The sequence below is a fragment of the Barbus barbus genome (assembly GCF_936440315.1).
Source record: "Barbus barbus genome assembly, chromosome: 2".
NCBI lineage: Eukaryota > Metazoa > Chordata > Actinopteri > Cypriniformes > Cyprinidae > Barbus > Barbus barbus.
The window spans coordinates 9,891,131-9,914,572 of NC_136730.1; the positions used below are offsets into that span (position 1 = coordinate 9,891,131).

The 23,442-nt window shown below is 35.9% G+C and overlaps 1 protein-coding gene across 2 annotated transcripts in view; it reads right to left on the bottom strand.

Moving 5' to 3' along the window:
- LOC306884157 (metallophosphoesterase MPPED2) overlaps nt 1-23,442 on the bottom strand; it is a 55,328-nt gene that overhangs the window by 1,662 nt on the left and 30,224 nt on the right. For both annotated transcript variants that reach the window (XM_079439864.1, XM_079439865.1), the window contains exons 5-6: nt 4,575-4,690; nt 3,282-3,395 (exon numbers count right to left, since the gene is read on the bottom strand). In XM_079439864.1, the coding sequence (XP_079295990.1) occupies nt 3,282-3,395; nt 4,575-4,690 (230 nt within the window). The remainder of the gene's footprint in view (nt 1-3,281; nt 3,396-4,574; nt 4,691-23,442) is intronic.

Consider the following 23,442-nt stretch of genomic DNA (forward strand, 5'->3'; position numbering starts at 1 on the left):
GTGCTCAAGAAACATTTACACTTATTAATAATGTAGAAAACAGCTAACAAGTTTGTGGAAAGATACAATTTGTTTTTCAGGAATCTCTGATGAGGGAAGTCAAAACAGCATTTATTTGCAAAAAGGAATCTTTTGTCACTTTTGATCCATTTTAATGTGTTCTAAATAAACACATCATCATTCTTTTTGTATCAGCAGCCAATGAGCTTGCTGCTTAACATTTGGCTTGTGCTTTCTGTAGCAGTTGCAATGCACTTCAGAAACCCTCCACCTCCCCCAGCTCCACCTGTATAGATCTGCTATGGGGTGATTTCATGTATGTTGTACAGGTCCTTTTCAAAAAATTAGCATATTGTGATAAAGTTCCTTATTTTCTGTAATGTACTGATAAACATTAGACTTTCATATATTTTAGATTCATTACAACACAACTGAAGTAGTTCAAGCCTTTTATTGTTTTAATATTGATGATTTTGGCATACAGCTCATGAAAACCCAAAATTCCTATCTCAAAAAATTAGCATATCATGAAAAGGTTCTCTAAACGAGCTATTAACCTAATCATCTGAATCAACTAATTAACTCTAAACACCTGCAAAAGATTCCTGAGGCTTTTAAAAACTCCCAGCCTGGTTCATTACTCAAAACCGCAATCATGGGTAAGACTGCCGACCTGACTGCTGTCCAGAAGGCCATCATTGACACCCTCAAGCAAGAGGGTAAGAATCAGAAAGAAATTTCTGAACGAATAGGCTGTTCCCAGAGTGCTGTATCAAGGCACCTCAGTGGGAAGTCTGTGGGAAGGAAAAAGTGTGGCAGAAAACGCAGCACAACGAGAAGAGGTGACCGGACCCTGAGGAAGATTGTGGAGAAGGACCGATTCCAGACCTTGGGGGACCTGCGGAAGCAGTGGACTGAGTCTGGAGTAGAAACATCCAGAGCCACCGTGTACAGGCGTGTGCAGGAAATGGGCTACAGGTGCCGCATTCCCCAGGTCAAGCCACTTTTGAACCAGAAACAGCGGCAGAAGCGCCTGACCTGGGCTACAGAGAAGCAGCACTGGACTGTTGCTCAGTGGTCCGAAGTACTTTTTTCGGATGAAAGCAAATTTTGCATGTCATTCGGAAATCAAGGTGCCAGAGTCTGGAGGAAGACTGGGGAGAGGGAAATGCCAAAATGCCTGAAGTCCAGTGTCAAGTACCCACAGTCAGTGATTCTGGTGTTGGTCCACTGTGTTTTATCAAGGGCAGGGTCAATGCAGCTAGCTATCAGGAGATTTTGGAGCACTTCATGCTTCCATCTGCTGAAAAGCTTTATGGAGATGAAGATTTCATTTTTCAGCACGACCTGGCACCTGCTCACAGTGCCAAAACCACTGGTAAATGGTTTACTGACCATGGTATTACTGTGCTCAATTGGCCTGCCAACTCTCCTGACCTGAACCCCATAGAGAATCTGTGGGATATTGTGAAGAGAAAGTTGAGAGACGCAAGACCCAACACTCTGGATGAGCTTAAGGCCGCTATCGAAGCATCCTGGGCCTCCATAACACCTCAGCAGTGCCACAGGCTGATTGCCTCCATGCCACGCCGCATTGAAGCAGTCATTTCTGCAAAAGGATTCCCGACCAAGTATTGAGTGCATAAATGAACATAATTATTTGAAGGTTGATTTTTTTGTATTAAAAACACTTTTCTTTTATTGGTCGGATGAAATATGCTAATTTTTTGAGATAGGAATTTTGGGTTTTCATGAGCTGTATGCCAAAATCATCAATATTAAAACAATAAAAGGCTTGAACTACTTCAGTTGTGTTGTAATGAATCTAAAATATATGAAAGGCTAATGTTTATCAGTACATTACAGAAAATAATGAACTTTATCACAATATGCTAATTTTTTGAAAAGGACCTGTATATGGGGGTTATTTCATACATGTAATATGTATTTCTTCTTCAGTATTTCTTACATTCTCACAGCAGCATGTCTGTGGATGTACTGGCAGTAGCAAGTCTCGGTGATCTATTCGCCAAGACCAAACACATTAACACTGCAATGTATATTACCATGCTAAACTCTCAAAGAGTTGTCATGACAGAAATATTATTATACAATACATATATATGGAGGTTGAAACACTTATAAATTTTAGACTAATATTGTAGACGTATATTGTATTTAAAAATTTCCCAAAAAAATAAAAAATAAAAAAATTATATATATAATATTTTTCAGATGTGTGTATGATTATGAGGATTTTAAATAGTCTATATTCAGAAAAGGGAGTTATGAGTTTGCCCACTGACTGTGTGTGTGTGTGTGTGTGTGCGCGCATACAAACACATTGAGTAAACACAATAAATCGTACAAGGTCTTTCCTCAAGTGGAGCACTTGTCCAAATTAGCCCCTGGGCTCAGAAACCCTTCTCTGTCTTAAACATGTTTAATTAAAAATATTATAATAATGAAAAGCCTCAAAAGCTGGAGGGAGGAAGCGAGGGGATGCAGCACATCTGGTGAACAGAGTCTGAAGTTGAACCCAAAGGCAGATCTCTCTGATCCCTCTTTCTTCAGTACTGGGTTGAACTTGTAGCCAAATCTGGTGTTAAAATGCAACCCATATCCATATATATTTATATCCTAGACTGCTTATTGGGTTTATGTTTGTGCTGATGCAGCTAATGCTGTTCTCTAACTCTAAAGGAAAGAACAAGCTATTTCTGTTACAAATACAACATCTTATACTGTATTCTAAACTGATTTCTTAAAAGATTTCTGTTTCAACAATGTTGTTCTTTTGAACTTTCTATTAAAAAATTGATCAGTTTACACAAAAATATTAAATCGGCACAACTGTTTTCAGTGATAATAATAAGAAATGTTTCTTGAGCAACAAATCAGCATATTAGAATAATTTCTGAAGGATCATGTGACACTGAAGACTGAAGTAACGATGCTGAAAATACACCTTATCACAGGATTAAATTAGATTTTAGAAAATATTAAAATAGAAAACAATTATTTTAAACTATAAAAATACTTCCCAGTATTACTGTTTTGACCTTATTTTGATCAAATAAATGCAGACTTGGTGAGCATAACAGACTTCTAAAATTTGGTTAATGATTAAACTTTTGGTGTCTTTTATCACATTGATGTTGCCTCTCTGTTTATGTCTTGTTAATAAACACCCTTCGACTATGGAGATCACTGTAGTGCACAATGATTCATGTTTTTTTTTTTTTTTATGGCAGTGCCGGCTTGTCTTTGTGGTTACTCACCTTCATGAATTCCTCCAAAGACATGGAGCTTGGGCTGGACTCTCCTCTGGACTGTGTTTAACAGCTCAACACACCCAACTCTTTGCAACTCCTTCGGTACCCAGTCCCTAAAACCTACATATATACATACACACACACACACACACACACACACGCATGCAAACACACACACACACACACACACACACACACACACACACACACACACACACACACACACACACACACACACACACACACACACATCAGTTTCTAATCTCAGAGGAAAAACAGCTCACATTGTGACTCATGTCCAATCATTTGCGCTTTTTAACCTAAAACAACTCAGGTATTTTACAACTCTAAGGTGTTATATTACTATTATTGATATTCCATTATAGTTTTTTATATTTGGAATTACTTTTTTTTCTTTTGAGGTGAAATTGTAGTAATTTTGTTGTGTGGTTTTGTCATTTTTTAAATTGGATTTCTTTTAAATATGTTTTACTAAGTTTTAGTTATTTTTGAAGTTAAACTTAGTGAATACTAAAATTTTATTTCATTTCAGGTAATATTTTATTTTAATAATGATTTTTTTTATGGTTATGTTTTTAGTTTTAGTTTTAATTAACAATTCTTTAATTCTCTTCATCTTATTTTTTGAATATGTCCATATAGTTTTAATAAGGTTTTAATTTTAGTTATTTTATTTCTGCAATTTATGCTAATATATTTATTTAAGTTAAAATGTTGTTTTGGCAACTAGCTGAAATAAAATACATTTTTAAAATATTTTATTTAATTTACGGTAATGTATATTTCATTTCAATAATTTTTTTTATGGCTATGTTTTTTTTTTGTTTCAGTTAACAATAATAACCCTGTTCTGAGGATAGATCCAAGTTTAAATTTTGGCAATTTGTTTTGCATGGTTTTGTCATTTTTATTTTTATTTAATTTATTTTTTAATTTTTTGTTGGCTTGCTTTAAATATGTCGATATAGTTTGAATTTTAGCAACTTATACTTCAGAAATAAAATATGTTTATTTAATATTTTATTTTATTTCAGATAATGTTTATTTCAAGTAATGAAAATGTGTTTTTTGGTTTAAGTTTTAGTTTTAATAAAATATTTTGAGGATAGATATTATTTCATGTATGCCAAAAATGTCACTCTTTCCTTCTTCTATAACTTTGTATGATGGGTTTCTTGACAAGCATCACAACAGGCTTCATGCAAAAGCCATTTAATGTATTCTCGAGCATTTGAATAATTGGATGGAACTCCATTAGGATTGGTTAATTGAACTCACCGAGGGGCGGCCCATGGGTCATGAGAATATCAATGCCCTCTGGGATGAGGTTCCACTTATCGAGCAGGGACTGTCCCCTCGGCAGGTTAAACCCCCAGCCATTAAACCACGGCGTCCTGCGGGGAGACACAGAAAAACACATTCATAAGCACCACACATGCATCCGTCCACGCAGCGGGACAGAGACGTACATGCACCATTTAAAATGACAGCTGACGGCAGATGTGGAGAAACAATCTCAACCTGTCAAAGTGATCTTCTTTCCTCCATCCATCCCTGGAGGAAGCTTCAAAGTGTGAAATGAGAAGGGCTTCACTGCAGGCTGCCATAATAAATGCAAATGCTCTGGGAGATGCAGTCGCAGAGAGCAAAAAGGGCCCCCTCCCATGACTGCTATGGATTGATGGCTCAAATAAAGCCACGGGGTTAATGTAGGTACGAATGAAAAATGAGCGTGTGCTCGTATGCGGGTGTATTTATACATCTATATGTTTGCGTCAAGCTGAGGGTCTTATAGTGATGATAAATTGAGCGTCCATTTGTCCCTAGTCTGGAAGTCTAGCACTCTTTACAGAAAATTACAGACAGCGCAGGACACGTTTCCTGATGAAAAGCTTTTAGCAAAGCCCAACAGCGCTACACATTTGGGCTGGCAGTACGATTATGGGTACAGATAAACTGATGGAGATTGTGCTGTAGTTTTTTTCTTCTTTTTTAACCATAATAGATATATTCGTGCAGGTACTGTACTAGTTTCATGTTATTCACATGAGATATTTACTTACTTTTGTCATTTAGCAGACGCTTTTGTCCAAAGCGACTTACAAATAAGAAAAAGTAACTAAAACTAAAAGTTACAACTCTATAAATACTATATACCTACATATTTAAGAAAATAAAGAAATTAAATAAAATTGACACATGCATATAACATTTCAATAATAAACAAATAAATGGAAAAACTAAAATAAAAAGCGATACTTCTATCCCTTGCCGGTGTCCCTGCCCGGTGGAGTCGCACGGTAGAGTTGATGGTCTTCACACGACGACTGCCGCGGTATAATAACCTTTTTTATACCAATCCAACAAATCACCATTTTAATTCAGCTGGACCCACTTTCCTGTTAATCAACTAAAAATGGCCAAGCAAGTGCACACACTGACAAGATACGCGATACAGTACGAGACCAAACGCGATTTCAGCAACTCTCAACAGAGTAAACAAAAAGCGTTTCCTAGCAACGGCAAATGCGCTAAACACTGAGACAAGTAAATACACTTACGAGCTGATTTTAAACTTCCGCTGATAGACTGCTTCTCTTAAAGACTATTTCATTACACTGCCTTCTGCTGGCGCTTGAACCCACTTTCCTGTTTATCAACTAAAAATGGCCAAGCAAGTGCACACCAACAAAGAAATTGTCAAAATTGTGCATAGCAACAAAGAAATGTCGAGCAATATGAAAAATAATTTACTGGAAAAAAAAATATAAAAGCAAATAAAAAATATTTCTATATTAAATGAAAATATATTTCAATAATTAAATTCTAACAAATTTTATTTATATAAAATCAATAAAACAACTGTGTATTTTATAGATATTTCTTACATATATATATATATATATATATATATATATATATATATATGTGTGTGTGTGCATTCAAAATAAAAGTTTTTGTTTACATAATATATGTATGTGAACTGTGTTTATTTATTATTTATATATCAATACACATGCATAGTGTATATATTTAGAAAATATTTACATGTATATATATATTTATATGATTATATTTGATAATATATACATATATTTAATATATAAACGTAACATATTTTTCCTGAATATATACATGCATGTGTTTGTATTTATATATAAATAAATATAAACAGTACACGCTCATATATTATGTAAACAAAAACTTTTATTTTGGATGTGATTAATCGCGATTAATCATTTGACAGCACTAATAAATACACACACATGCATGTATGCATTTAAGAAAAATATGATATGTTTATATATTAAATATTTAAAAATGATATAAATTATTTGAATATAAATATAAATATAAATACATACTTTTCAAAATATATGCTGTGTGTGTGTATTTCTATATACATAATATATAAATATATATTTTTTATTTATTTATATAAATCATACACCCCCCCCCCCCCCCCCCCCCCCAAGGTTTTACATAAGCAGCATAAGAAAATAAAGTGACTTGTTTCCAAACAGGTTTACAATTTTACAAGAGAGCGACAGAGAAAAAGAGAGGCAGGAAGGTTGTAGGTGCTATTTTTGACTTATTTAGCTGCAGTGTTTTTCGTATTGAATTTGACCAGGGGGGGAAATCAGGGCTCAGAAACGTCAATAAGGTTTGTTACAGTCAGAGGCCGCCACAGCGACAGCCACCAATGATTATCGAACAGCGGTCGGGCGGAGGGGAGACCTGACATATAAAACGCTTCCTGCAGTCGTTCAATCTCTATCTGCAGAAAGAAAAAAAAATTAGAGCGGGGGAAAAAAAGAGAGAGAATTTACAGAGGTCTTAACGTGTTGTTTCTTTAACAAGGAACCGAACTCTGCAACAAAGTGAACAGATTTATACAAAATTGTCCAGAAACGTGTAGGAAAATGAGTATGTTAAGCTGACAAGGCTGTATTGCATTTCATCCCTGTGGTGAAGATAAGCAGAAATGTGTCTTGGGGGGGGAAGTACAACTCTTAAACAGCTCTGACTTGACATAACTCATAGCGAACCAGGCCATTCTGCGCTGCGGCAGCAATTTGTCACAGACGCTGCACAAAATTGAGCTTTCGTGAAAAAAACTCCTGCAATATTGTCTTTTAAAAACGAGAAAAAGAACGAGACACGAGCACAGCGAGGAGCAAAGATAGTGTGGCGTAAATCCAACCTATATCTCATGACCTGAGCATATTTCAAATAATGTTCTCAAATAAATATATTGTCCAGAAAACACAACGTTCATTCATACCGCGCATTACATGGTAGGAATGTTAAGGTACGGATGCTGGAAGATCAGACTGCACAATGGCCCCATTGTTAGTGTCCGTGAATGAAATACACCTTCCATGCAAGTGTATTTGTTAACCTCTATAAAGATTAATGACATCCCGGTCATATAAAGGAAAGCTTGTTTCCTCCATGGACTCAAGCACAGAGGTCTTATACTGTACAGAGGTGTGTGTGTGTGTGTGTGTTTTGAGTGGGAGATGCAAGGGCAGGATGTGATCCGGCTACACCGACGCACCAGATTAGATAGTCCTCTCACTGATCCACCATCTGCACAATGTCAGAAGAAACTTTTTTTGTTTTGATTCATGCAGACGAAGGTAACATAATTTTTTCATTGTACTCAAAATATCCTGAAACTTTGAACATGAAAATCTAATAATGCCAGTACATAAAAAAAGAAATTTATGTCACACTGTTCTATTATATTACATGTATTTGTTATAAAACCATAATAATACTTATAATATAGTTATGATTATTTTATCTTTAAAATATAAATTAATATAAAAATTACAGCGTTAAGATCTTGCTACAACACTTTGATAAAACAGCATTGATAAAAATAATTTAAAAAAATCAATACGCAATTATTTTTTAAAGGTCATTATTTATATATACTGTATATATACTGTATATATATATATATATATATATATATATATACACACACACACACACACACACACACACACACACACACACACACACACATATATAATATTAACATGATAGTTTTAAGGTCCAGCATACTTTGTATTTGTTTGTATTTTTGTATATTATTTTTAGTTTTATTATTACTTTAGTTTATTTTTTTTAAAATTTGCATTCATTTAAAAAAATCAATATGAAAATCTAAAGTTTCCATACAATATTGTTAGGAAAAGAAAATTAATAATTGTACCTGCACAGTCCTATTTCTACAGAATAATTATTAGTACTATGACACATTAATAATGATTTCAAACTTTTAAAGTTTCAATTTTCAGTACACTGTAAAAAAAAAAAAAAAAAAAAAAAAAAAAAAAAAGTTGGGCAAACTTAAAAGTTTAAGGCAACTAGCTTCAGCAGATTTTTGAGTTCTCAACTTAATTTTTTAGGAAATTTCACAACTTTTTGTTGTATAAACAAGAGGTTGAGAAAACTCAAAAATCTGCCGAAGCTAGTTGCCTTAAACTTTTAAGTTTGCCCAACTTTTTTTTTTTTACAGTGTAGTGTTCAATGAAGGGTTCATGAGAATACTATAAAATTATTTTGTAGTGAAAAAAATAATTGATGTGCCAACTTCAATGGATAATTATATTTACGCTAACTGTCCAGTAGTATGTGATACATTACTTGCAATATATGCTACATTTAAAGAGTTACAGATTGAGAAACAGGTGTAACTCTCAAACTGCCCAGTTTACACATCAGCTTAAAGAAGCAAATACTGTCAGTACGAATAACTTCCTGTCTTACTACAATTGACACAGTGTTCTTCAAAAATTAACCAATATTTAAAATATAAATGCTAGCAATTTGGCTTCAATGCACTGTAGGAAAGTCATTTAATGCACCATATTTCATCATTGTTTTTCCTCAGATGGCCTTCTATGTCAACCCCAGTGAGTTCGATCATCACACACAGCCTGTCTCTTCGTATACTGCTCTCTGTTCATGTGTGAGGAACGGATGGAGTATTACTAGCTCCAGCTGTCAGGCAGCAGGACATTACACACCAAGCAATGCAAAGGTCAGAGGCCTGCGAATATAATAGACAAAACAAACAGAGCGAGAGAGGGGGGGAGCGAGATAACATTAAACTCTCAATACACAGCGCTACTCTGACCCACGCCACAGCACCATGGAGCAAAATCACAGTCTTACTGAATGTTTACCTCCTCCACCATTACAAAGGAAAGTCCATAGAGCTTATGAACAGAAACACTCCACCCCCACTCAGCATGAGCTCGCGCTTGAACCGGTTACACTATTAAAAAGTCCACCAGGGTTTGAGGTCTGACCCTGCCGTGGCCTAAGAAACAGCACTGTTTAAACGACGTCTGCCGCCAGAATGGGAAAGAGAGTCATGTTTTGTCAATGCTGAACACTGTGCATCCATGAATTTCAGGCATAATGCTTTGATTCTCGCGTTTGAGAGCATGCACGGTGAGTCGTTCGTGTTATGGATTACGGCACATTATGAAATGTCGAGTTCAGGTCAGGGGTGAAATCTGCCTTCCTCTGATACTTTAAGAGAATCTGATGTTATTCAGAGATTGACCTGGAGGTGAATGTGGGAGTGTGTATTCACAACGATGCATGCAGGTTCACGTGGCTTTTGTTCAGCTGTGTGGAACGTTGAGATAAAATCTGAAACCTAAGTGTGATATACAGCTGAGACACCATTAATCTGCTCTACAATGGAAGAGCATCAGCAAGGGAATAGTGGTAGTGGTGGACGGGGAGAAAGAAGAGGCATGTGTGAGAAAGAGAGAATGAGATGAAGAACTATTGGAGGTAGACAAAAGGCAAGAAATAATGGGTAGAAACCAAAAGGGAAGAGAGAACTAAAGCAAGGAGGAAGCATGGGAGAAATGAATGAGAGAAGAAGATTAATGATGAATGAAAGTATGGAAGAAAGGAAAAAAGAAAGGAAGTGTGAAAGCATGAAGTAAAAGGTCGAAGAAAGGAAGGAAAGAGGAAGAATGACAAAGGAAAGAAGAGAAGGTGGAAAATGTTGCAGGAAAAGTGGAGGAATGAATGAAGGAAGGAATAGAAGATAATGAAGGAATGGAGAGAAAAAGGACAAAAGAAGGGAGTAGGAAGAATGCACACAGAAAAAAAACAAAAAAACAAGGAAGATAGGAAGAAAAGAGGGATAGGAAGGATGGAAGGAGATAAAGAAGAAACTAATAAAGCAAGGAAGGGAGGAAGATATAAAATGTGATAGGAAAGGTGAGAAAGAAAGAAAGAAAGAAAGAAAGAAAGGATGAAGGACAAGAAATGGAGAAAATGAGGAAAATGAAGGAAGAGAGAATTGAATAAGAGAATAAGAACAAGACAAAGAATAAAATCAATGATGAAATGAAGGTTGGAAGGAAGAAATACTAAGAAAGAGGTGGAAGAAAAGAAGGAAAGGGAGAAAGGAGGAAAATAAAAGAAAGTAAGGAAAGTTGAGCGAAGGTGGAAAAATGTGGCAGTGATGTTGAAATGAATGAAAGAACAGAAAAGAAAAGATGAAGAATGGAAGAGGAAGAAAGAAAAACAAAGAAAATGAAGAAAAAGAAAGAAACAATGAAGGGATGGAAGAAGGACAAGAAAGGTGATGAATGGTGGAAGGAGGTACAGAATCAACAAAGAAGCAAAGGGAAACGAAGAAGAAGAAGAAAGGGAAGAAAACAGAAAGAGGAAAAACAAGATGTAATGCTGGTAGGAAGGAAGGAAATATAGAAAGAAAGAGGTGGAAAAAGGAAGGAAAACAAAAGAAATAAAAAAAGATGAAAGAAAGAAAGAAAGAAAGAAAGAAAGAAAGAAAGAAAGAAAGAAAGAAAATGCAGGGTTACTGGAGCAGTAAATTAAGAAAGAAAAAGAGGAAAGGATGAACATGGGATATAAAACCAAAAGCAAGGAAGAAATAACAGAAAAGAGAAAGAAAGAGGAAGGAAGGAAGGAAGGAAGGAAGGAAGGAAGGAAGGAACAGAAATAGCAGAAGGAGGTATGGCATCAAAGAAGCAGCAGAGGGAAAAGAGGAACAGGAAAGGGAAGACAGGAAGGAAGCACTGTGCAAGCAGAGAGAGCTGCAGGAAGTGTGAGGAAGTGAAAGGCAGGTCATCATGTGACAGTGATCCAGCACAGAGCAGCGCACTGCAGTCCCCAGAGAGAGTTCCAGTGACCGCTCCATTCATCTGCTCCCTCACCTCACTGTCTCTGCAGCACACAGGTCACCTAAACACCCACCTAATTGATTCGCCTGTCAAACGCAATGAAGGGTTGGATGTTAATAGGGGTTTTATTTGTCCCAAGGGGGGCCGACCTGACTGCCACAGGACAGTATATTTATCTATCCCCACACACGTGTAATGCCCTGTTTCAAAGCGCTCATCTCCAGTTTATCAAGCACCCAGAGTCCCATCGTAATAATACCCAATGCACCGACCCCTGATAAACGACCTCTCGGCCCAAGGCCACTCGCAGGTTAACTTAGGGGAGGAGATGTGGGCCGGTAATAGGGGGGGTTTGTCTCTGTTTGGGACGCTGATAATGACCTGAGCTGGACTGTAACGGATGGATGTGGGCAGAGGGCGAGGGAACGACCGAGTTTATAGGGGTCCTGGAGGACAACAGGAGTGAAGAGGGATAGATGCTTAACTGTGGGCAATAAGACGGTGCCGTCCTCAGGGAGAGAGTGGGACACTAAATAATAAACCCTAAACATAAATCCTCCCAATTTTAAACAATTATTTTGTCAACATTGAAAATAAAACAGCATCTTCTGATATTGCACCATTGGGGTCTATAAAAAACATGTCTAAATACAATACAAAAAACTTAAATAAATAAACAAAATAAAAATACATATATTAGTGCTGTCAAACGATTAATTGCATCCAAAATAAAATATTTGTTTATAGTATGTACTGTGTATATTTATATAAATACAAACACATGCATGAATATATGTAAGAAAAATATGTTATGTTTATATATTAAATATATTTATATATAATATAATATAATAATATAACTATATAAATGTGTATACAGTACATGTAAATATTTTCAAAATATATACCAAATGTGTGTATTTATATATACATAAACAGAACACATACATATATTATGTAAACAAAAACTTTTATTTTGGATGCGATTATATATATACATATATATATATATATATATATATATATATATAAATAAAAATAATAAAAAAGTTACCATTTACAAACCCTGCCCACCTTATGATTAGACCCAAGACACATTGGATCACACCTGTATTTTTGTTCTTCTCACTTGTGATCAGATCATCCAAGACCGATGTTAATACCAGGTGCAATCACAGTCTTTGTAAGATGATCTCCAAATTCAACGTGTTTTGCAAAACTGTGTCGACTACATGTCTCAACATTTTGGAAATGAACGGTACATCAGGGATGAAAGGTACAAACACGGTTACGGGGGGAAGGAAAGTGAACAACACAGGAACTGAACAAGAAAACACACCAGCATTTTTGACTCTGAAAATACCGGTTGTGGGTTTTCAGTAGAAGTGAAAGAAAAAACAGCATCCGACACGACTCAACTGTAGTTTTCACCAAAAAAATATGGCTCATTAAAACACATCCGACACATACGCATGTGTGTGCAGACACACACACATAGACACACACACACGTCCCCCGAGAGCTCCTCCTGCAGAGCGCCATGAAGGATTAAAGCAGGCATCAAAGGGCACGGTGCGCCAGTGAAATATTCAGCAGTCTCTGCGGGAAGCGGGGGCTCCAGTGCATGCGTGTCTTGCACACGCACACAAAAGTCAAAGCCGAGGGATTCGGTACCTGAACCCTGTACAGAGAAAGTGTCAGACACATTAAATATTTAACCAGCTCAACAGCGCTGGAAATGACTTCACACTACGCATATGAGCTCCACAGCTGAGGTGCGAGATGTGGAAAAAAAAAAACGCTCACGAGGAGATAAAAGGGTGTACGAACTTCAGCAGAAAGCAGTAATTAATGATCATTCAGGAGGGAAAACATTTTGTTCTGTGCAGAATATTAAAAGAGTTCAAGAGCAGACAGTAAATAATTTCTCAGTGAACCTCATGAAATCACAACAAAATCAAAAAATGCTGAAAATAAAAGGTTCTGCACACCTCTGCCATAGGTTGACAGATTTCAAATATTTGCAAAATGTACTTGTTTTTCCAATAATAATGATATACAATTTTTAAATGGTATACAGACCTTTTTAAAGCATTTTAGATTCAATAAAGTTTTACAAGCTACAGCAGTGTAGACATTTTTATTAAATATTTTCCCTGTTTTATTTAAAAATAGGAAAGAAAAACAATTATATATATATATATATATATATATATATATATATATATATATATATATATATATATATATATATATATATATATATATATATATATATATATATATACACACACAAACAAACATTATATATATGTATTATATTCTGGGCTGAAATATGACCCTGGGATATTTTTGACAGGTTTAGTGAGTAAGAGACACTAACGTCAATATTCACAAGGACACAAAAGATTTACCATCTACAGCAGATTTAGTCAAATACTTAATGTTCATTCAGGAGGAAAAACATATTGTGCAGTGCAATATAAAGAACAGTTCAAGAGCACACGGGGTAGATAAATGTCTCGACGTGCCAGAGAGAACATGTGTGTGTGTGCGTGTGAATACACAGACTGTATGTTTTTCGGGTCATGTAACAAAGAGCAAGTGTGCTCTTTCCAAACCCGTACACTTCTATCTCGCTCCTTTTCTTCCCTCTTGGCAGGTATAAAAAGCCTCGCGGAAAAGAAAATGAAGACCTGTGCATTCACACATCAACGCAGGACGACATGACTTTGAAATATGGATCATTTCAGGAAGCCAAAGAGTAATGAGAGCCCTCTCTGATAGACGGAGAGACACAGTTAGCCCCATTCACCCACCTCAACCCTATTCACACACTAAAGCCCTTTCACACACACAAAAGAGCCACAGAGACCCCGGACTACGCTCTGTTTAACTAAAGGAGGGCAAGAGGTGCGGTAAGGTTACCTGACCCACCGCACATGATACACAGAAAAAAGGTGAAGGAGCAGGGTGGAGATTCTGTAGGTTCTTCCAAACTTGATGTTGGTCATGGTTAGTTTACTATGTGAAACTTTTAGCTGAGCGATTTACAGTATACTTACAATACAAGGACAAACGCCCTGGAGCAATCTGGGGTCAAGTGTCACACTTCTTTTACAAAAATGTATCACGTCCCATGATGTCTGTTAAATAACACATGACCAGAAAAGCATTGATTGCTAAATAGGACTGTTTTTTTTACAGTATTACTGTTTTTACTGTAATTTTTTTATTTAAAAATGCAGCCTTTGTGAACATAAAAGTCTTATCTAAGGAACAATAAAAATCTTACAGAAACTTTGAAATGCATAATTTAATAAAACAAATGTTATATGTAATATAATATAATACAAATCATGTACTCTAACCTGTACATAAATTCTGAAATAAATAAATTTAATAATTCTAATAAACCTCTGGAACCTTTTACTGTACTAGTATACCATGCAACCCTAATTCACTTACATTTAAATTTATAAATGTCACAAAAACATTTTTTGAATGTTGATTTAACATTCAACAGGGAATGTTTTAACAGACACATTGCAAATATTTTCCCAACATTTTTTCCGTCACGTGCACATCTAACAGATGCCTGTTCTGTGTATGTGTGCTATCAGAGCTACAGTATGGAAACTATGGTTACTATGCTAAATGTTGTATGGGTCAGTAGCACATTGGTGTTTAAATGGTTGCAGGGTTGAAACTTGCAACCCGAGGCTATGACATTTTATATACTGTAGATGTTAAATCAACAGCATGAAAGTAAGAGTAACTGCTGTCTGATTCTCTCCAGAGTGAAGCTTAAGTGTAATGCATTTCACAGAGATGCTTTTCTATGTACCCGTTTCAAATATTCAGAAGAAAAACATTCACTTGTCCTTCAAAGAGAAAAGAGATAGATAATAAAGATGTGAAACACCGGAACCCACCCAAAAGGATCACGCTCGGATATGAAATCTTGATGTTTTAATGAAGAACTTGAATCTGAGGGGAACATAAATCTTCAGAAGCAGGTAAAGGTCTCCTGCTCATTCCTATGGGCAGAATGTATTGTTCCAATCATGGAAATGTTTCAGGAAGACTTTGGAAAGAGCCCAATAGAAATCCCTATTTTCATTCTCCTACTGTAAGCCAAAGATCAAAAAGAGGTGGATGAAAAAGATTACAGAGAAAGATGAGAAAGAGAGTGGCCCAGGCTGTACAAATTAGTGTTTTGGCATCTGCTTCCCTTTATCGACCTGAGCTTGTGTACTCTACCTCCTTCACCATACCGACGTGAGTTACTGTTCAGAGCTGATTCAGAAACCCACAAATGAGAAGCGAACAAACCTACCCACTGAAAAACAGAAATTTTTCTGAGGAAGTTCAGAGGGCTCAAAGACTGACAGAACAAGAGAGAAAGGACAAAAGAGACCATGTTTGTTCGACTAGATTAACTGCAACTGCTTTTATAATAGAAATGTAGTGTTATTTATAATGCTTTGAAAGTGTATTTAAACTTAAAGAGAGAAAGAGACAAACCGGGCAATTGAATCCCAATTTGCTCACTTGTATTAGTTGCTAAAAAAAAATGTACATACACTAGCATTCAAAAGTTTCAGTGCGTTTAAAAAAAAGATAAATTATTCCTTTGATTCAGCAAGAACATACTGAATTGATCGAAAGCAACAGTAAAAGACATTTATGGTGCTACAAAAGTTACTATTTTTATTTATAAAAAAATTCTGCAAAAAAATTGTATCATGGTTTTCACAACAGGCCATCACATGAATATATTACAGAGAGATTTGAAGATTTTGAGTTTTTATAACCGATACCGATATATATGCAGATTTATTTATAAAATTTTCAGTCATCTTTTAGTCATCTTAAAAACAAAAAGATTAGTATTCTAATTACATAGTATATCAGATAATGGAAAATACTTCAATATCAGAAAAAATATCGGTAAAACCGATTATCGGACAATTGCTACTGTTTTTACTGTATTTTTGATCACATAAATGCAATCTTGATGAGCATAAGAAATCTTTTTCAAAAACAGAAACACCTTACAGACCACAAACCTTTAAATTGTAGCATAAATATTTATATTTAATTTTATTTAAAAAAAATAAAAAAATTCCACCAATGGAAACCATTGCATGCAAAGGACTGTAGGACATATTTGGCTAAAATTTATGCAGAATTTTTTACCAGAGGAACAGCACCAAAGTGCTATCTAGCATACCATTTTCAATGCATTATGATTTGAAATGCTCTAATTATTATCTATTTATACTATGTTGTCTGTAGTCATATATGCATGAGTGTGTCTAATACCAGAGGAAAACTGTAAAGCTGTAGACTTGGGCAATTAAGGGAATTTATGGCAGAAACATATTGGTAATAATTATCATTTTGTTTGGAGTAAAACAGACTCACTGGATGAAGGATGTGCATAGCAGTGCATCTGATATCATATCCAAGTACTTTTTCATTCTTATGCTATCACAGGAATGATGGGAAATGTAGTTTGGTTGCACAAGACAGTCTCATAATAAACCAGCTAAATGAGTCATGATTTCATGGCACACTTTATCACTACTCTTTATGAACTGTACACAATTGACAAGAATCCTCTTTGGAAACTTTCGCTAAAAGACTCCATCTTCACAGCCATGTTGATGTGCACTCATTCTAACATGACTTGAACACACCAACAGATAAAGCATCAGTTAAATGCCTAATGTGCATCTTTCACTCTTCATTCTGTTGCATTAACACTACCACTAAAAGCTACCGCTAAAAGCATCCTGTCTTTAGCAGGAAATGAAAAAGAGAAAGAAAGAAATACAAAATTGCTATTTTTTTCTGACCAAAATCACTCCAGAACTCTTAAGTAGAAACCTGAAGGAAGGCAGCACTATTCACACAGGGTTCCATTCAGTCTGCCAGAAGAAGTGGCTGCTGGGAGGGGAGAGATTAGAATCAGCTGCAGTCTGAGAGGAGGGTGGGCGACACTACAGTCCACTGAGCCGTGCACCTTATATCGCTTGTAAGGAGTCTAGGGCAAAGGTTTTAGTAGTCAAAAGGAAAAGGGGGTAAGTGAATAAATGCCCATGTGAGTGAGAATGAGAGCCAGGGTGATAAAGGCTATTGTCTTAACCTTTCTATATTGGGTGTTGCCAGGGTCAGAGAGAATAGGCACTTACATTGGACAGGATGCCATATAACCAAGCAGTTGTTATCTTTTTCCCTCTGAGTCTCGGGGATATGAACAGTAGCAGGAACAACACAAGCTTTCCTGTAGCTCAAATAGTAGAGCATGGCACTAGCAACGCTAAAATCATGGGTTCGATTCCCAGGGAAAGCAAGAGCTGATAAAAATGTATAAACTGCAACTTGAATGCAATGTAAGTCGCTTTGGATAAAAGCGTCTGCTAAATGCATAAATGTAAATGTAAGTGAAACACAAGCATAAATACTTAAATTAAAAACAACAACACTTTTCACACAGTGAGGAATCTCTCTCTTTCTTTCTCTATATCTCTATATATTACAATATAATATTTGAGGAAGATTAGAAATCATATATATTCCCACACCCCAATCATATATATTCCCAAACGTTTTCAAAAGCACTTTTGTTTCAAAACACTTTTGTTTTTCAAAAGCACCCCTCTGTTTTTTATATTTATATATATATATATATATATATATATATATATATATATATATATATATATATATATATATATATATATATAAACCCCCTCAGTATTACTAAAAACCTTCACAAAATTAATAAAAATATTAATAATAATACTTTTTTTAATCATTATATTATTTATATTAGATTTTTTGAATATATGAAAAAAAATAAAAAAAATAATTATATATATATATATATATATATATATATATATATATATATAATGTTATATTCTATATATAAAATTCTATTTTTATTCCTTTTATTATCTGTGTCTTGTCTTGCCACTGTCATTCAGTTTGTACTGTGGAACTTCTGTCATCAAAACAAATTTTCTCGTATGTGTAAACATACCTGGCAATAAGGCTGTTTCTGATTCTGATATATACATAAAATGTTAAATATAATAAATAATTCACATTAATTTCAGTGTGTTTTTGTTTATTACAGTCTGGTTTTAGTCCACACAGGAGAATGTAACATCATGAGAGAATGCAAGTAAGATCAATGAAGCCATAGAAAAGTTCAAATAACAGATCATTTCACTTTTAATTTTGTATAAAATATATCAGTATAATATATCAGCTTAAAGATTATGACATCCACCTACCTAAATCCATGAACTAAACTCAGGACTTTTGCCACTAAAATAAACGCCTCTGAAATCTACTAAACATAATGAAGGTTTGAGTCATGAGAGGTCATGATAATGCGTGGCGTCTCGTGTTTGCATTGTGCATGTAAATCCCTGGTGTGTATGGTGAACAACGGCCTGGCCAACAGCAGAACCACTATGTTGCTTGTTTCACGGGTAATTAGATTCATGAAACTGTCCTAGTTCTCATTATAGCTAATTCTCTCTCTCTCTCTGGCTGCTTGGACCCAAGACTGATGGATTGAGGGGGGCCGCAGTGTGGTATGTAACTCGTGGCCCGGTGCAGGGAAGGTTAGCGCTTAACATATGTGTGTACACGTAAACAAACACCGGCTCCGTTTGACGTCCTGTCAGCACAGACCTCCGTCTTTCTAAGCACAGATCATCGATGTCTGCCATATGTTTCCCTTCACCTTTTCAGAATGATGCTAAGCAGTTTTTTGCTACGTCTATGGAGTTTAAACTGGAAGAAAGAAGGCAGGAGACGTAAAAACATGTTTTTAAGCACAATTAACAGAGCGTGGCTACACGATGACCTCTGACACAAAAGGAGAAAAGAGTCATTCAAAGCCGAGAGGGGGCCGTCACCCACCCGCCGCTGTGGGTCTGTCTGTCTGACGGTCATGGCCGAGGGTCTATGGAACATACCCAGACATGGGCCGCTAATTAATGTTGACAAGCCACCACTCCCCCCGGTCAAGGGTCACCTTGCAATCACTGACAAGTGCAGGTAGTGTCTGCCCCTGGAAAGACGACACAAAGATTCCCAGATGACCTCCTCTGACCCTCCCTCTCCTGTTGGGTCGCTCCTCCCCCCTTCTCAAGCACTCGCAGTGATTTCTACCCCCATAACCGCCCCCCATCTCCTCCTTCAACAGAGGGCAAAATGCTTTTGTTCTTTCACTCTGCGTCTTAAACACGCAAAGCAGACTCCATCCCATTCATGCACTCAATGAAAGGAGGAAGTACAAAAAAGGGGCATATAAAGAAACACTATAATGCAAGGGAATAAGCAATATATATATATATATATATATATATATATATATATATATATATATATTAGGGGTGGCACGGTACACAGATGTCACGGTTCGGTACGTACCTCGGTTCGGGGGTCACGGTTCGATACAATTTCGGTACAACAGGGAAAAAAAAGACATCTACTTTGCTCAGTTTCTTTTATTTTGATGTGAAAATGCTAAATATTATTACATGTTATATATATACAATCTGTTTTGTTTTCATTGTGAGTGTACACAAATAAAAGCAGACCTTTAACTACAAGCAACAGCACAAATACAAATAGAGTAAAGATACAAATAAAATAATCTGTGATTTTCAGGGGGTTTTTTAGGTACAAAAATTGAAGTACAATTAAAGTAATCAAAGGTAAAACAGCATTGCATATTTGACTGTATAAATTAAAGATTACTCTTTATTAAAGTTACAAAAGCGATTCAATCAAGAGCAGTGAGTGATTTCTTTGTTGTTGCTGTTTATTTAATATTAACTGTCACTTTAAGAGAAAGCAGTGATACTGTACGCCCAGCCGGCTATGTCTGCTATAGGATACTTACCAAGACGGGCATTTTGACAGAATTTTGTGTGAATTTATCCATTAAAACACAATACTTCAGAGAGAGCTTCATATTTGCGCGCGTTCTGAGGCGCAGGTTTGTGCGCTTCTGATGAACGCACGCACAAATCTTCTCACTGCGCGCGCGAGCTCGCGTCCTCTGGCTCTTAAATATTTGAGCTGGCAAAGCTTACATGACTTTAGTCTAAACACCGATATCAACGTGTGCTGTTCAGGTCTCACCTGTGCGCGCGCTATCAGCACCCGGGTGATGACGGAATAAATGCTCATATTCCAGCATACGGCACTCGCATTGAACAAGAGTGAATGATTTGTCCACTTTTTTTTTTTTTTTTTCTCATCGCTGTTGTTATAATGTACTGGGAAGCCAGAATGCGCATCCATTAACAGAAACATACATTAGCCGAACCCTATTTGTTTTACGTGTTATTTATAACAAACCACATGCGTTGTCAGAATTCAGTTGAACCGCGGTCCTAGCGCGTGCCGAACCGTGTGTGGAGAACCGTGCGGTTCGGTTTTTTTCCGCGAACGGTTGCCACCCCTAATATATATATATACACACACACATATAAAATGCAGTTTTTAAATGATGACTTCATTTATTAAGGGAAAAAAGCTGTCCAAACCTACCTGGCCCTACGGGAAAAATTATAGACCGAATATATATTGTGTAAATATAGAATTATATTACATTTATATACTATGTTAAATGTATTATATTTATATATTTTATGTTACACAATTGACCATTAAATCCTTCTCTATGAATATATATAATACAAAATATTTAAAATGACTGTATATTAGGGGTGTAATGGTACACAAACATGACGGTTTGGTATGTACCTGTTTTGACATCACGGTTCGGTAAAATATAGGGAGCCGTTTTACATTACTATAAGGTTAAAATTAACAACAGAGCCCAAACTTGAATTCAATTACTATTTATTTACTAATTTAATTTCTCTAGCAAATACGGAGCTGTAGACATTCAGATGTTCATTCATGCATATGTCGCGTTAAAACTAGTAATAAAGAGGAAGCGTTGATCACGCTATATATTCATAATTATATATATACATATAACTATTGTGTAAATATTTAAATTCTATCTATCTATCTATCTATCTATCTATCTATCTATCTATCTATCTATCTATCTATCTATCTATCTATCTATCTATCTATCTATCTATCTATCTATATTAAACAGTCTTGTGACCACAAATACATGAAAATTAATATATGAAAGAAAAAAGTATGAAATATGATAATGAATAAAACCTTTGGAAATAGTTGGAAAGTTTGGAAAAAAGGTTTTACAGATGCTTAAAGGGAGTGAGAGAGTGGGAGACCTAATGGAAAACAACCAACCAACACAGAATTAATAAAGATTATAATTTGGCACAAAAACCCCCCCAAAAAACTCAAGTAAGCGCATTTCCAGCAAATCCTAATTAGCCCTGAAGAAAACCAAACAGTAAGACCCATTTATTGAAGGCTAAATAATTAATGCATGAGGAAATACAAACAAACAAATGCAAAGCTCGATTCTGAAACGGCCCTTTCCTCAAACTTTCCCTGTCATTTGTGGTTTATCAGCCGTGTCTGACCAGACGCTGATGGATAAATGTGTGTGGGGGTATAATTAGCTGTACTTCAGGGACAAAATTGTAAAACCTCCCTTTGTGTACACTGTAAAATGTAAACATTAATCATAAATAAAGTCTTTAGTTATTACAATTAGCTTTCTATGAAACTATAGTCTGAACAGTTTGTGTGTGTGTGTGTTGCATGTGACGGGAGGATCTCAAACAGTAGCTGCTGTCACGACCCTCTGACAGAGAGAATGTGACGGAGGGAGGAGTAACCGTGGAGAGCAGGGGGTCGGATGATGAGCCAATGATGGAAGAATGGAGTGTGTGAGCGTATACGTGAGAAGGGCTGCGGGAGGTTTTTGAGGGGGAGCTCTGCGTCCCGTCACACTCCGTGGGGCAAAGGTGATGACAAATGCGCCATTTAAAACTCACTCAGTCAACAGAGCGACTCGGCCTGGGAAAGCCATTCTCACACACACACACACACACACACACACACACACACAGAGATATAGAAACCCTCCCCCTCAGCCTGTAGGCTCCATAAAGTCTGTATGAAGTCCAACTGCCTAAATCCCCCAGTATCAGTAACCTGACTACATTATGAGCCCCGCTTTAAGCCCACGGCTCTGTCAGTGAACCGTAGAGCGCTGCGACTGCAAGTCCAACACCTGGTGCCACCATTTCAAAGTCACCTAAACTAAAATGACCAAATCACTAGGGACACATAACCCTCACACCTTCTCATTTGAACAGTTCTCTCATGAGTCCAAAATCTGAATACAAAGACAGTCAACCTGCTCTAGTCACATTTTGTGAATAGTGGAATATGAAGCTACAAAATATACTATTAAACCTTGATGTGTAACTCATCCTGGGACATTCATGCTATGGACATGGATTACGACTAAAATCATGTGGCTTATTTTTATCTACAAAACAGTTTAAAAAAAGAAGGGATGGAAGTCATATAGGGGTTATGTTCAAGCTGTTTTAATTGTGATTTTTCTGATAAATATAAGAATTTAAAATGTGATAAAAAGCTCCTGGTTTGCTGTGCTAAAAAACAAATAGTGATTATATCTCAGTATGACTATAAAATGATCATTTTTATAATAAACTAAATAAAATAATATACATTAAATATTAACATTGTAATTTTTCACTGTAAAATAAAAAAAAAAATTCATTTTACAGTACAACAGTAAAAATACAGTATTATTTATGGCCGTCTTATTTTCAAATGTTAAACACCCAGAACATCATAGCATCATGTTGGTGAGTTTTGCAAATTTAGTTTAAGATTAAGAATCAAGAACCACTTTTTCTTAGTGTGAAGAATATTTAAATACAACGAAAACCCTTTTTTCCACTGTAAAGAACTTTTTGTGCATTGGA